This window comes from Cnephaeus nilssonii, assembly GCF_951640355.1.
Source record: "Cnephaeus nilssonii genome assembly, chromosome: 17".
In the NCBI taxonomy this organism is placed as follows: Eukaryota; Metazoa; Chordata; class Mammalia; order Chiroptera; family Vespertilionidae; genus Cnephaeus; species Cnephaeus nilssonii.
Window position 1 is genome coordinate 1,014,816 of NC_137088.1, and position 15,577 is coordinate 1,030,392.

The 15,577-nt window shown below is 54.7% G+C and overlaps 1 protein-coding gene across 3 annotated transcripts; it reads right to left on the reverse strand.

Moving 5' to 3' along the window:
• Positions 1-6,760: 6,760 nt before the first annotated feature.
• Positions 6,761-14,422, reverse strand: SPINK8 (serine peptidase inhibitor Kazal type 8 (putative)). 3 transcript variants are annotated; one of them, XM_079795709.1, is made up of 7 exons: positions 14,317-14,422; positions 13,339-13,417; positions 12,131-12,177; positions 10,923-11,044; positions 9,585-9,627; positions 8,369-8,458; positions 7,140-7,174 (listed from the first exon to the last, which is right to left on the reverse strand). In XM_079795709.1, the coding sequence occupies exons 2-7, from the start codon at positions 13,403-13,405 to the stop codon at positions 7,163-7,165; spliced, it is 381 nt and encodes a 126-aa protein (XP_079651835.1). In that variant the 5' UTR covers positions 13,406-13,417; positions 14,317-14,422; the 3' UTR covers positions 7,140-7,162. The 3 variants fall into 3 exon arrangements, with proteins under 3 accessions (XP_079651834.1, XP_079651836.1, XP_079651835.1); XM_079795710.1 differs by lacking the exon at positions 8,369-8,458 and having other exon boundaries at positions 7,045-7,174; XM_079795708.1 differs by lacking the exons at positions 8,369-8,458; positions 9,585-9,627 and having other exon boundaries at positions 6,761-7,174.
• Positions 14,423-15,577: the final 1,155 nt, after the last annotated feature.

The window sequence follows — 15,577 nt, forward strand, 5'->3', positions numbered from 1 at the left end:
TCTGCTACTCCATTGGACATCTAGGTAATGGAATGGTGGTCTGGGTTTTGCATTGAGATCTAATCCCCTGATAAAACAGTGAATTCAGTATTTGTGGACTGGGACCCGGATGTAGGTCCGAACCCCAGATGGAGGTCTGGATTGTGTGAGGGTGATACGGGCCAGGGAGGGATATCTTGGCCCCGGGGAAGGTCTTGTACCTCACCTGGACATCTGTGTTATGGAATGGTGGTCTGGGTTACGGATGGAGCTCTAGGCCCCTGATACAAGACTGGATACTGTGTTTGAGACTTGGGCCCCGTGTTGGCCTTCTCGGCCCCGCCATGAAGGTCTGGGACCCCCATGTAGGTCTGAGTCCCCGATGTAGGTCTGGGTGCTGGGAGAGAGGTGTGGTCACTAGGGGGCGCTATGGGCACAGGTGGGAGGTTTGGGACCAGGGCAGGACCTCGGGATGATGAAATGGTGGTCAGGACTAGCCTGGATATTTAGACTCCAATAAAGGAATAGGAACTCGGTTCTAGTCTGGGTCCCAGGAATGGCCTTCTGGTCCTCGCCATAAAGGTTGGGACCCGGAGGTCGGTCTGAGCCCCGAATGGAGGTCCGGGTCCTGGGAGGGCAGTTGGGGCCAGGGAGGTATGTCTTGGCCTCGGGGGACGGTCTGCTACTCAACTAGACATCTGGGTTATGGAAAGGTGGTCTGGGTTACAGATGAGGAACTACGGACCTGATACAAACTGGATTGTCTGTTTGAGGCCTGGGCCCCAGGATAATCTTCTTGGCCCCGCCATGATGGTCTGGGATCCGGATGGAGGTCTTATCCTGGGATGGAAGTCTTTGTCCCCTGAGGGCACTTTAGGCCGGGGAGGATGGTGTGAGCCCGGTGGGGCGGTCTGGTACCTCACTTGGACATCTGCATTAATGAATAGTGGTCTGGGTTACGCACTGAGATCTAATCCCCTGATAAAACAGTGGATTCAGTATTTGTGGCCTGGGACCCGGATGTAGGTCCGAACCCCAGATGGAGGTCTGGATTGTGGGAGGGTGATACGGGCCAGGGAGGGATATCGTGGCCCCGGGTGAGGTCTTTTACCTCACCTGGACATCTGTGTTACGGAATGGTGGTCTGGGTTACGGATGGAGCTCTAGTCCCTTGATACAAGACTGGATACTGTGTTTGAGACCTGGGCGCCCTGTTGGCCTTCTCAGCCCCGCCATGAAGGTCTGGGACCCGGATGTAGGTTGAGCCCCGGATGTAGATCTGGGTGCCAGTAGAGAGGTGTGGTCACTAGGGGCGCTATGGATTTGGGTGGGAGGTATGGGACAAGGGCAGGCCTGGGGATGATAAAATGGTGGTCAGGACTAGCCTGGATATTTAGTCTCCAATCAAGGAATAGGCATTGGGTTCTACTCTGGGTCCCCAGAATGGCCTTCTGGTCCTCCTCATAAAGGTCTGGGACCCGGAAGTCTGTCTGAGCCCCGAATGGAGTTCTGGGTCCTGGGTGGGCAGTTGGGGCCAGGGAGGGAGGCCTGGGCCCCCGGGGGCGGTCTGCTACTCCATAGGACATCTAGGTAATGGAATGGTGCTCTGGGTTTTGCATTGAGATCTAATCCCCTGATAAAACAGTGGATTCGGTATTTGAGGCCTGGTACCCGCAAGTAGGTCCGAACCCCAGATGGAGGTCTGGATTGTGGGAGGGTGATAAGGGCCAGGGAGGGATATCTTGGCCCCGGGGGAGGTCTTGTACCTCACCTGTACATCGGTGTTATGGAATGGTGGTCTGGGTTAAAGATGGATCTCTACTCCCCTGATGCAAGATTGGATTCTGTGTTTGAGACCTGGGCCCCTGTTGGCCTTCTCGGCCCCGCCCTGAAGGTCTGGGACCAGGATGAAGGTTGAGCCCCGGATGCAGATCTGGGTGCCAGGAGAGAGGTGTGGTCACTAGGGGGCGATATGGGTTCCGGTGGGAGGTATGGGAGCAGGGCAGGACCTCGGGATGATAAAATGGTGGTCAGGACTAGCCTGGATATTTAGACTCCAATAAAGGAATAGACATTGGGTTTTATTCTCGGACCCAGAATGGCCTTCTGGTCCTTGCCATAAAGGTCTGGGACCCGGAAGTCGGTCTGATTCCCGAATGGAGTTCTGGGTCCAGGGAGCACAGTTGGGGGCAGGGAGGTTGGTTTGGGCCCCCAGGGGTGGTCTGCTACTCCATTGGACATCTAGGTAATGGAATGGTGGTCTGGGTTTTGCATTGAGATCTAATCCCCTGATAAAACAGTGGATTCAGTATTTGTGGCCTGGGACCTGGATGTAGGTCCGAACCCCAGATGGAGGTCTGGATTGTGTGAGGGTGATACGGGCCAGGGAGGGATATCTTGGCCCCGGGGAAGGTCTTGTACCTCACCTGGACATCTGTGTTATGGAATGGTGGTCTGGGTTACGGATGGAGCTCTAGGCCCCTGATACAAGACTGGATACTGTGTTTGTGACCTGGGCCCCGTGTTGGCCTTCTCGGCCCTGCCATGAAGGTCTGGGACCCAGATGGAGGTCTGAGTCCCGGATGTAGGTCTCGGTGCTGGGAGAGAGGTGTGGTCACTAGGGGGCGCTATGGGCACAGGTGGGAGTTTTGGGACCAGGGCAGGACCTCGGGATGATGAAATGGTGGTCAGGACTAGCCTGGATATTTAGACTCCAATAATGGAATAGGAACTCGGTTCTAGTCTGTGTCCCAGGAATGGCCTTCTGGTCCTCGCCATAAAGGTTGGGACCCGGAGGTCGGTTTGAGCCCAGAATGGAGGTCCGGGTCCTGGGAGGGCAGTTGGGGCCAGGGAGGTATGTCTTGGCCTCGGGGGACGGTCTGCTACTCAACTAGACATCTGGGTTATGGAAAGGTGGTCTGGGTTACAGATGAAGAACTACAGCCCTGATACAAGACTGGATTCTCTGTTTGAGGCCTGGGCCCCAGGATAATCTTCTTGGCCCCGCCATGATGGTCTGGGATCCGGATGGAGGTCTTATCCCTGGATGGAAGTCTGTGTCCCCTGAGGGCAGTTTGGGCCGGGGAGGATGGTGTGAGCCCGGGGGGCGGTCTGGTACCTCACTTGGACATCTGCGTTATGGAATAGTGGTCTGGGTTACGCACTGAGATCTAATCCCCTGATAAAACAGTGGATTCAGTATTTGTGGCCTGGGACCCGGATGTAGGTCCGAACCCCAGATGGAGGTCTGGATTGTGGGAGGGTGATACGGGCCAGGGAGGGATATCGTGGCCCCGGGTGAGGTCTTGTACCTCACCTGGACACCTGTGTTATGGAATGGTGGTCTGGGTTACGGATGGAGCTCTAGTCCCTTGATACAAGACTGGATACTGTGTTTGAGACCTGGGCCCCGTGTCCGCCTTCTAAGCCCCGCCATGAAGGTCTGGGACCCGGATGTAGGTTGAGCCCCGGATGTAGATCTGGGTGCCAGTAGAGAGGTGTGGTCACTAGGGGCGCTATGGATTTGGGTGGGAGGTATGGGACAAGGGCAGGCCTGGGGATGATAAAATCGTGGTCAGGACTAGCCTGGATATTTAGACTCCAATAAAGGAATAGGCATTGGGTTCTACTCTGGGTCCCCAGAATGGCCTTCTGGTCCTCCTCATAAAGGTCTGGGACCCGGAAGTCTGTCTGAGCCCCGAATGGAGTTCTGGGTCCTGGGAACGCAGTTCGGGCCAGGGGGGTAAGTCTGAGCCCCCGGGGGCGGTCTGCTACTCCATTGTACATCTAGGAAAAGGAATGGTGGTCTGGGTTTTGCATTCAGATCTAATCCCCTGATAAAACAGTGGATTCGAAATTTGTGGCCTGGGACCCGGATGTAGGTCCGAACCCCAGATGGAGGTCTCGATTGTGGGAGGGTCTTACGGGCCAGGGAGGGATATCGTGGCCCCGGGGGAGGTCTTGTACCTCACCTGGACATCTGGGTTATGGGATGGTGGTCTGGGTTACGGAAGGAGATCTAATCCTCTGATAGAAGCCTGGAAACTGTGTTTGAGACCTGTGCCCCGTGTTGGCGGTCTATGTCCTGCCATGAAGGTCTGGGACCCAGATGTAGGTCTGAGTCCCGGAGTAGGTCTGGGTGCTGGGAGAGAGGTGTGGTCACTAGGGGGCGCTATGGGCACAGGTGGGAGGTTTGGGACCAGGGCAGGACCTCGGGATGATGAAATGGTGGTCAGGACTAGCCTGGATATTTAGACTCCAATAAAGGAATAGGAACGGGTTCTAGTCTGGGTCCCAGGAATGGCCTTCTAGTCCTCGCCATAAAGGTTGGGACCCGGAGGTCGGTTTGAGCCCAGAATGGAGGTCCGGGTCCTGGGAACGCAGTTGGGGCCAGGGAGGGAGGCCTGGGCCCCCGGGGGCGGTCTGCTACTCCATTGGACATCTAGGTAATGGAATGGTGGTCTGGGTTTTGCATTGAGATCTAATCCCCTGATAAAACAGTGGATTCGGTATTTGAGGCCTGGTACCCGCAAGTAGGTCCGAACCCCAGATGGAGGTCTGGATTGTGGGAGGGTGATACGGGCCAGGGAGGGATATCGTGGCCCCGGGGGAGGTCTTGTACCTCATCTGGACATCTGTGTTATGTGATGGTGGTCTGGGTTACGGATGGAGCTCTAGTCCCCTGATACAAGACTGGATACTGTGTTTGAGACCTGGGCCCCGTGTCGGCCTTCTCAGCCCCGCCATGAAGGTCTGGGACCCGGATGTAGGTTGAGCCCCGGATGTAGATCTGGGTGCCAGTAGAGAGGTGTGGTCACTAGGGGGCGCTATGGATTTGGGTGGGAGGTGTGGGACAAGGGCAGGCCTGGGGATGATAAAATGGTGGTCAGGACTAGCCTGGTTATTTAGACTCCAATAAAGGAATAGGCATTGGGTTCTACTCTGGGTCCCCAGAATGGCCTTATGATCCTTCTCATAAAGGTCTGGGACCCGGAAGTCGGTCTGAGCCCCGAATTGAGTTCTGGGTCCTGGGAACGCAGTTGGGGTCAGGGAGGTAAGTCTGAGCCCCCGGGGGCGGTCTGCTACTCCATTGGACATCTAGGTAATGGAATGGTGGTCTGGGTTTTGCATTGAGATCTAATCCCCTGATAAAACAGTGGATTCGGTATTTGTGGCCTGGGACCCGGATGTAGGTCCGAACCCCAGATGGAGGTCTGGATTGTGGGAGGGTGATATGGGCTAGGGAGGGATATATTGGCCCCGGGGGAGGTCTTGTACCTCACCTGGACATCTGGGTTATGGAATGGCGGTCTGGGCTACTGAAGGAGATCTAATCCCCTGATAGAAGTCTGGCTTCTGTGTTTGGAACCTGGGCCCCGTGTTGGCCTTCTCGGCCCCGCCATGAAGGTCTGGGACCCAGATGGAGGTCTGAGTCCCGGATGTAGGTCTGGGTGCTGGGAGAGAGGTGTGGTCACTAGGGAGCGCTATGGGCACAGGTGGGAGGTTTGGGTCCAGGGCAGGACCTCGGGATGATGAAATGGTGGTCAGGACTAGCCTGGATATTTAGACTCCAATAATGGAATAGGAACTGGGTTCTAGTCTGGGTCCCAGGAATGGCCTTCTGGTCCTCGCCATAAATGTTGGGACCCGGAGGTCGGTCTGAGCCCAGAATGGAGGTCCGGGTCCTGGGAGCGCAGTTCGGGCCAGGGTGGGATTTCTGGGCCCGGGGGGAGGTCTGGTACCTCACCTGGACATCTGGGTTATGGAATGGTGGTCTGGGTTACAGACGGATCTCTACTCCCCTGATACAAGGCCCCGTGTTGGCCTTCTCGGCCCCGCCATGAAGGTCTGGGACCCAGATGGAGGTCTGAGTCCCCGATGTAGGTCTGGGTGCTGGGAGAGAGGTGTGGTCACTAGGGGGCGCTATGGGCACAGGTGGGATGTTTGGGTCCAGGGCAGGACCTCGAGATGATGAAATGGTGGTCAGGACTAGCCTGGATATTTACACTCAAATAAAGGAATAGGAACTGGGTTCTAGTCTGGGTCCCCGGAATGGCCTTTTGGTCCTCGCCATAAAGGTCTGGGACCCGGAAGTGTGTCTGAGCCCCGAATGGAGGTCTGTGTCCTGGGAGGGCAGTTCGGCCAGGGAGGGAGGTCTGGGCCCCCGGGGGCGGTCTGGTACCGCACCTGGACATCTGGGTTCTGGAATGGTGGTCTGGGTTACAGATGAAGAACTAAACTCCTGATACAACCCTGGATTTTTTGTTGGAAGCCTGGGCACCTGCCCTCTGTACCCGGGGACTAAGTCCACCCAGATTCTGGGCTGTTCGGAGCCCCAGTCCCGCTGGGGTTCGGGTCCGATCCACCTAGTCGTCCTGGGGCGTCACGTGGCCACCAGGCGCCGGGGTAGCCAGCCTGTGCGGCCCGCGCGGGGTCCTTCAGGCGCGCGGCGGGCAGCCCCCTGGGTCCTCGCCGCGAGCGGAGCCGGAAGCGGAGGGGCGGTGCTAAGCCCTGGGCGGCGCCTGCGCGGTGGGGTTCGCCTGGGCGCCCGGTGGGGACAGCTGCCAGTGGGCGGGTGGACTGCGGGGCCCCGGTGGCTCCCCCGCGCTCGTTCTCGAGGAGGAAGCCACCCCTCGAGCCCATCTTGGGCGCCCCCTTGCGGCGGGAGGGGGAGCGGGGCGGGGGGACGGGGCGGGGCGGGGGGACGGGGCGGAGCGGGGGGACGGGGCGGGGCGGGGCGGGGGACGGGGCGGGGCGGGGCGGGGGACGGGGCGGGCCAGGATGGGCGGTCCAGGGGGCGGCCTGGCGGAGGGCCGTGCCCCCAGTGCCTGCGGGGCCACCCGCCTGCCCCGGGTCCGGCCCTTACATTCCGAACCTCTGTGGTTCGGTTCCGGTTTCTCGAACCAGACCCCGGGGTGCTGACAGCCGTGTGTTCCGCTTCGCGGGGACCAAAGCCCTCAGCTTGTAGGGCACCTGGTACTTTCTGTAAAGATTCCGATTCGCCAAGAAAAGTGTTCGCCAGCCACGATTCCCGCTGAGAATCGTTTACTGAAGCAGCAGAGCCCCGAGTCGGACCCGCTGGGACAGAGGCTCCGGGCAGCGTCCCCGCGGGGTCAGCTGGAAGCGGCACCGTGCTTCCCGTGCTGGTCTGGGATCCCGGGGTCCAGCGTTCTTCATGGGAAATTCAGGAGTTTTTCTGCAAGAGAAGCATCTGCTCAGAGGAATCGGCCTGGGGAAAAGGAAGAGGGAACCCACCACCTGGGTCAGCACACCCATCGTCCAGCAGGAGGGACCGAACCGGTCCTCGGTGACTGACAGCTGACGGGACCTGCCTCCTTTCGGGAGGAGGACACAGCACCGAGTGGAAGTGGGCAGAGAGGAGCCTCCTGGGGGCAGGGAGCGGGGGGCGGGGGGGGCAGTCAGAAACTTGGATTATAATTTAGGGACGTGGACTCGCCGTAGGATCTTAAATATCCCTGGAATTTTGAACGTTTTTGTGAGTCTTAAGGAAAAACGTTAGTTTCCAGATACTTAAGTTTTTGTTTCTGTTTTGAGTGACGTAATATTTCTCATTTTATTTTCCAACTAGAGGCCTAGCGCACAAAATCGTGCACGGGTAGGGTCCCTAGGCCTAGCCTGCGATCAGGGTCATCTTTGGCCTGTTCGCCAGACTCCAGTCCCACCCTGCCACTGACCCCCAGTTCCCCTTTGCCATCTGGCGATCTATCGGAGTCTGCAGGCTGGGGGGAGGGACTGAGAGGTGGTTATTGCACCTCATAGTGACTGGTCGATCGGTCGTTCTGGTCGTTGTGCCGATATGGTCACTGGCCTTTTATTATATAGGATTGGGTGTTACTGCTATTGAGCCCGGCCGGCCGGTGTGGCTCAGGGGCTGAGCATCAGCCTAGGAACCAGCAGGTCACAGTTCCTGGTCAGGGCACACGCCCCAGGCGGCGGGCTCCATCCCCAGTGGGGGGCGTGCAGGAGGCAGCCGATCAGTGATTCTCTCTCATCATGGATGTTTCTGTCTCTCTCACCCTCTCCCTTCCTCTCTGACATCAATAATCCTCTCTAATAAAATGGTAATATGCAAATTAACCATCACTCCACCACATAAGCCATGGCCACCAGCCAATCAGGGCGAGTATGCAAATTAACCCCAATCCAAGATGGCTACAGCCACAGAGAGAAAGGTTTCCCAGGTAACAGAGCAAGCCAAGCTTTCCATAGCCGTTGCAGGCCTAAGCCTCCACTCAAGCTACAAAGTTTCAATTATAGAAGGTAAACAAATTCAAACAAATGGCGGCAGAATGGAGCTTGAGAGAGCAGGCCAGGGTTGCCGGCAGCAACAGGGGAAGCAAAGCTTTCCGCACACCCTGGCCGGGCTCACCTGCTTGAGGCTACAAAGTTTCAATTGTAGAAGGTGAATTAACTGCCACAGAAATGGCTGCCGGAGCCCCAGGCTTGGCTCCGCTCCAGGCTACAAAGTTTCAATTGTAGAAGGAAAATAAATTCCAGATACCAGGGCCTCCCCTTGGGTTGCCAGGGGGCGTGGCCGGCCTGCAAACCACCACAGGCCCCTCGCTCAGGCCGCCCCACACCCCAAGGGAACCCCCACCCTTATCTGTGACACCCTTCAGGGCAAACCAGCTGGCCCCCACCCGTGCACCAGGCCTCTATCCTATCTAATAAAAGAGTAATATACAGATTGATCATCACTGCAACTCATAATATAGCTGCCCCCATGTGGTCAAAGATCCTGCCCCCATGTGGACACAAGATGGCCACTACAAGATGGCCAGAAGGAGAGGGCAGTTGGGAGGCACCTGGCCTGCAAGGGAGGGCAGTTGTGACGGACCAGGCCTGCAAGGGAGGGCAGTTGGAGGTGATCAACCCTGCAGGAGAGGGCAGTTAGGTGTGACCAGGCTGGCAGAGGAGGGAAGTTGGGGGCAAACAGGCTGGCAGGGGAGCAGTTAAGAATCAACCAGGCTGGCAGTGGAGTGGTTAGGGGGTGATCAGGCTGGCAGGCAGAAGTGGTTAGGGGCAATCAGGAAGGCAGGTAGGCAAGCAGTTGGGAGCCAGCAGTCCTGGATTGTGAGAGGGATGTCCGACTGCCCGTTTAGGCCCGATCCCACCAGGATCGGGCCTAAACGGGCAGTCGGACATCCCTCCAGGAGTCCCAGATTGGAGAGGGTACAGGCTGGGCTGAGGGACAACCCCCTGCCGTGCACGAATTTCGTGCACCGGGCTTCTAGTATATATATATATATATTTAAAAAGTAAATAGAACAGCCTTGTTGGTGTGCAAGAAAGTGTCCACACTTCTTAGAGAAGTACTCTGAAGTATGTAGGAGTGAAATACCATGTCTGAGGTCTGTGTTAATAAACTTCAGCAAAGAAAAAGGAAACGAGGAGGGAAAAGTGGCAAACACTTTGCGCTTTGTAGAATCTACATGGTAGGCATATGAGGTTAATGCTGTTATTGTCTCTAACTATGTATGCTTGAGATTTTTCATAACAAAATATTTAAAATTCTCTACTATGGTGAGCTCTTAACTATATTTGGTTTACTCCTAAAAATTAAAAATAAAAGCGACTTTACTTACGCATGGTCCATCATGCAGTTTAGTTATGTTAAGCTTTTTATATCTGAAAGAAATTATATTTTGAAATGATTATTTTTGCTCTATGATATAAGTTATGACTTTTACTTGATAATCTTTAGTTAAGTTTGAGAAGAAAACATCCTGCTAATAGTGAATTCTTATCTAATTAGTAATTTAAAATATCTACTACATAGATCTTTATTTGTCAAAGAGATTGAACATATAAAATATACTCAGCCTTAAGTCAAATATAGAAAATTCAAAGTCATCTTGAATATTTAATAATAGTACAAAGTATTAGAGAATGTACATTAAAGTATGCATTTGATGAAAGTTAAGGTGTTACTAGTGACCTTAAAGAAATAATAACTATAAGGGAATACTATGAACAATTGCACATCAATAAATTAGATATCCTAGATGCAATAGACAAGAAGCCAGAATTTAGTCAAAGACATCGTAAAACAGGGAAGCTACAGCCCTAGCCGGCTTGGCTCAGTGGATAGAGCGTCAGCCTGCAGACTGAAGGGTCCCAGGTTCATTTCTAGTCAAGGGCCCCTTCCTGGTTGTGGGCTGGATCCCCAGTAGGGGGCGTGCAGGAGGCAGCCAATCAATGATTTTCTCATCATTGATGTTTCTCTCCTTTCCTCTCTGAAATCAATAAAGAAGTTATATTAAAAAAAAAAAAAAGGAAACTACAGACACATGTCCCTCATGAATATGATGCAAAAATTCTCAACTAAATACTAGGAAATTTAAGCCAACAGAATATTAAAAGATTATACATTCTGATCAAGTGGTTTTTTTACCCATGAGTGCACTGTGACTCAACCTAAAGTTATGGAGCAGTGTAATAACATATTAGTCAAACAAAGGGGAAAAATACGTTTTTCTCTCTTTAAAAACATTTTTTTAAATTGATTTCAGAGAGGAAGGGAGAGGGAGAGACAGATGGAAACATGAATGATGAGAGTGAATCATTGATTGGCTGCCTCCTGCACGCCCCCTACAGGGGATGGAGCCACAACCCCGGGACATGTGCCCTGACCAGGAATCTGAACCACGACCTCCTGGTTCATAGGTCGATGCTCAATCACTGAGCCACGCCAGCCGGGTTGTTTTTCTCAGCTGATCCTTGTCCAGGGCAGACACGGCACCCTCACCTCCAGGGGGTTCTGTTTCTGCATTGTGTGAATGGGATCGCTTTGGGGAGCACAGGGAAGAATGAAGAAATGGGGGAGCAAGTCGTGGAGACTCTGGAGGGAAGATGGGATGAGTAGGAAGCCCTCTGAGGAGGTCCCGCCTATCATAGAGGAGGGAGGAGGGAAGGAGACTTACAGAACGGCGAAGCAGAGGTGGCATTCCCCGCTGTAGGTGATCTGGTCACTGCCACAGATGGGCTCACTTGGCTTGATGTAGGAGACAAACCAGCACTGGTTGATGTTGTTGATGCAAATGACCTGAAGGTGAGACCCGGACACGTGGGTGCCCGCATCCAGGTCCGACTGTTAGCACTGCTGCTGGGGGAGAGGGAGGCGCAGCCCCGAGTGGTGGCTGTTAGTGACGGGTGTGTGTGTGTGTGTGTGTGTGTGTGTAATCTGATAGCTAGGACACCTGGATTAATCGGGAGAATGCTAATTTTAAAACCTTAGAACATATATATGAGTAGGGGATTACGTTTCTTGTACGTGAATAGGGGGTTGAGTTTTTCTTAAGTTTCCTTTCCAAGGCCTGAGCCAGGCGATGGAGGAGGTGACTCCAGCACGTAGAACTGATCAGCTCGGTCAGACCCATCTCCTCTCATGACCATCCTCTCATCGCCTGGCGCCTGAGGACCATAGCTGCCGTCTGCGCACCTCCGGGCCTGCACGCAGCTGCATCCTCCCCAGCCTCACTGCCCCTTCCCCTTACAGTCCTCCCCGCACCTGCTGGAAGGCGGATTTGAACGGCGGTGAGGTGAGCGCCCTGCCTTCTGGGTTGGCTGGCCTTCCCAGTAAACGCCTTACACAGTGACAGTGACGGGCAGCCTGACACCCCCCCACCCCCGGGGGTTTCCGGGTAACATCGGTCACAGAGGGAAGTGTCTCTCAAGGCTGGAACATCCGAAGGAGCATCACCGAGTGACGTGAGTGGGGGGTGCTTCAGACAGCGGGGCTCAAACTGCACGGTGGCGTGAGGATGGAGGCGGGAAGGGCCAGAGCGAATGCTCGCGGCCTCGCTGTGTGGGAGGCGGGGTGTGTGCCTGCGCCCAGGCCAGCGGAAGGTCCCCGTAGCAGAGGACAGACCTGGTGTCACCAGGATGCATCGCCCGCTACAGGATGGAAACGCGGCCTCCTAGCCCACCGAGCGCTGTGCGAAGCGACGGGCTGAGGAATGGGAAGGGCTCAGGGACTGGGAAACGTGCCACGCACAGCTGACGACTCGGCTTTTATGGGGGCAGGGTCCCCACGCCAGCCCCCTCCGGCCCCCCACTCCCAGCAGAAAGCTGGGGCCCGGGCCCGGGGCTCCCCCCTTGCTGTTCCTCGGAGGCCAGGAGGCAGGCTCACCTTCGTCTCTGGGAGGCTCGCCCCTTCGCCGGCGGGAACGAGGAAGTCTGGAAGACAAAACTCGCTTCAGAAAGTTCCTGCTCTGCCTCCGCCTCAGGGAAGCGCCGGGGGAGGGGGCCTGGCTGGCCGCCGGGAGCTGCGATCCGTCGGGAGAGGCTGACCTCGCCCGGTGCCCGGGTGCCCGGAGGGTGGAGAAGTGGGGAGCTCCGCCCGCCACCCGTGTGAGAGGAGACGCCCGTAAACTTGGATCTTGTTTTTAATATTTTAGTCAAATAATTTCTACCTTTTGGACTGGGTTGTGGGATTCATTCACATTTAAAGTCTTATGATCTAGTTAGATTTGTATCTGGCATTTTACTTTTTGTTTTTGATATGCCTCCTCTCTTTTTGTTTCCCTAGGCCTCTTTTGCTGCATTAAGTGAATATAATCGAGTGTAACACTGTAATTCCCATAATAATTTTTTCACCATTTTCCAGAATATATATATATATATATATATATATATATATATATATATATAAAATATATTTTTTTATTGATTCCAGAGAGAAGGGAGAGGGAGAAAGAGATAGAAACATCAATGATGAGAGAGAATCATGGACTGGCTGCCTCCTGCACGCCCCCTACCGAGGATCGAGCCCTCAACCCCGACCTGTGTCCTTGACTGGAATCGAACCCGGAACCCTTCAGTCCCCAGGCTGACGTTGTATCCACTGAGCCAAGCTGGCTAGGACTAATGATTTTTTAAATTGATTTGAGAGAGAGAGGAAGGGAGAGGGAAAGAGAAACATCGGCTGCCTCCTGCACGCCCCCTCCTGGGGATCAAGCCCGAAACCCAGGCATGTGCCCTGACCGGGAATCGAACCAGCGACCTCTAGGTGCGTGGGACAACGCTCGAGGCACTGAGCCACACTGGCCAGGGCCTGGATAGTTGTAGTGGCTGCATTATTCCTTACCACATATATCTAACTTATCAGAATGTGCCTCCGATTTATACTCTTAATTTCAGTGGCATTTAGAAATGTTGCTCCTAGATAGCTCTATTTCTTCCTTTTTTGGGGGGGCGGGGAGGGGGGTTCAGGTTACATCTGTAACATGTGGAATTGGGAGTAAATAAGACCAAATGGCATGTCCACATCCACCTCTCACCTCCCCACGATCTGGATAGACGGCAGCAATGGGGGCAGAGCAAGGACAGGCGACTCACCCACGGCCAGGGCAGCCGGCGCGGAGATGGCCAGGAGGAGGACGGCGCTCAGGAGGGCCCCCGGCATGGCGGCGAGGAGCTGGGGAACAAGGAGCTGGTGAGGGCAGGGCACGCTGCGCCCAGTGCAGACGCACAGAGGTCTCGCCGGTCAGGACACGGAGCCACACGCTTCAGGGCGGCTCTGTACTGGCGTTACTGGGAATGCATGGTGTCAGGCAATGCACTTGCCTCATTTATTTGCTAAGGATAAACAGGGAAAAAGGATCTCCACAGGATTTTAGAAGATGCCAGAAAAAGACGTCCTAAAGAATATCTGCCAGGGAGCCTTGGGTGAAGCATGAGCACCGCCCGGCCGGCTGGCTCAGGGGTTGAACGTCGACCTAGGAACCAGGAGGTCACGGTTTGATTCCGGTCAGGGCACAGGCCCCGGTTGTGGGCTCGATCCCCAGTGGGGGGCGTGCAGGAGGCAGCCGATCCATGATTCTCATCATTAATGTTTTTCTCTCTCCTCCCTAACTCTCTGAAATCAATAAAAATATATTTTAAAAAAGAACAAGCACCAAAAGTGTTTCAGTGAAATGTTGAGACGCTGGTACTTTCTCTGAGATAAAAAGGGTGGCACCAGAAAGTTCCGTGCCACAGGGAAGTCCAGGCAGCAAGTAACAGGAACGGGCGGAACCACAAACTGCCCCCTATTTCGAACCTTCCTTCACACGATTACTTTGGGGTTGATATTTAGTAACTAATAACATGATTGCAATGAGAACCATAGCCTATTTGCCAACAGCTTGCTTGCATTATGGAAAAGGTTATGGGACAAGCCGATGGGCATTATCTGCACGTTTCTGTACATTTTTCTATACATTTTCGATTGAATTATCTATCCAGGTCATTTCTACCCAAGACCTTCCCTGAGTAAAAATAAGTAATTGTTTTCCTCCTCAAACGTGGGCAAATGAATAAGGGAGGGCACGTTACCTGCTGCGGCCGCCACAGGCTCTCGGGAACTGGCTGGGCGGGATTCTTCCTCTCGGGTGTTTGTCAGGCAGCGACAGCGTGACGGCCGGAGCAGGACCAGTCTTCCCGGGCCTGCTGCCTGGGAGCGGACGAGAATGACCTTTAACGTTAGAAGCTGGCCCTTCCCCCGCCAAGCTCGGCGTGCTGACCTCGGCGTTCCTGCTGCACTTTTCTGAGCGGGTCCCCACTGTCCACCTCCACCCCAGAATCCAGTTGTCCTTGCCAAACCCAAAGCTACCATTTCGGCAACGTCATAGCCAGTGTTTGAAGTCCAACATTTTTTTGTTGTTGTTAATCCTCACCTGAGGGTATTTTTCCCATTGATTTTTAAAAAAATAGTTTTTTATTGATTTTAGAGAAGGGAGAGAGAGAGAGAGAGAAACATCAATGATGAGAGAGAATCATGGATCAGCTGCCTCCTGCACGCCCCTTACTGGGGATCGAGCCTGCAACGCAGGCATGTGCCCTGACCGGAATCGAACCTGGGACTCTTCAGTCCGCAGGCTGACGCTCTATCCACTGAGCCACACCATCCAGGGCTTTCCATTGATTTTTAGAGAGCATGGAGGAGAGAGGGAAAGGCAGAGAGAAACACTGATGTGAGAGAAACACACTGGTTGGTTGCCTCTTGATGAGCCCCAGCAGGGCCGGGGCCAGGGAGGAGCCTGCAGCCAAGGCACGTGCCTGCGGAGAGCGGCCACAGCCTTTGGACAGGTGCAAGCCTGGGCTAATGAGAGGACACGGTCCTCTCGTGGCAAAGCCACGGCACGTCCCAGCACAATTACAGCCAAAGGCTGTGGCTGTCAGCTTGACCTTATGGTCCGAACCTGTGGCCCCACGCGGCTGAGTGAGGTAGGCTGCGGGAGGTGCAGCAAGTGCTGCCAAAACAAAGCTTGATCGAGTTCAGGCGCCTGTAATTGAGTAGATTGGAAACCCGGGAGAAGGAAGTAAACCTCTTGACCCGCCCTGACTTTGCCTCGTGGGATCGGCTATAAAGACTTGGCCTGCAGGCTGTGGCGCTGTCTCTCTAATCAGAGAGCGGCGTCCCACCCAGCCCCAGCTTTCTTCTCTTGTCTGTCTCCTTTAATCCTTCACCCCTGATGGTGCTGGCGCGGCACAGGTGCCCTATGACCGGAATCAAACCCAGGACCCTTTGGTCCGCTGGCCGACACTCCATCCACTGAGCCAAACCGGCCAGGGCTTCACCCCTACAGTTACCTCC

Coding starts and splice junctions, on each gene's coding strand:
- SPINK8 (XM_079795708.1), bottom strand. CDS start 13,405: ATGCCGGGGGCCCTCCTGAGCGCCGTCCTCCTCCTGGCCATCTCCGCG. Junction 12,178..13,338: donor GCCGGCTGCCCTGGCCGTGG/GTGAGTCGCCTG, acceptor TTTGTCTTCCAG/ACTTCCTCGTTCCCGCCGGC. Junction 7,175..10,922: donor CACCTCTGCTTCGCCGTTCT/GTAAGTCTCCTT, acceptor CTTCTCTTGCAG/AAAAACTCCTGAATTTCCCA.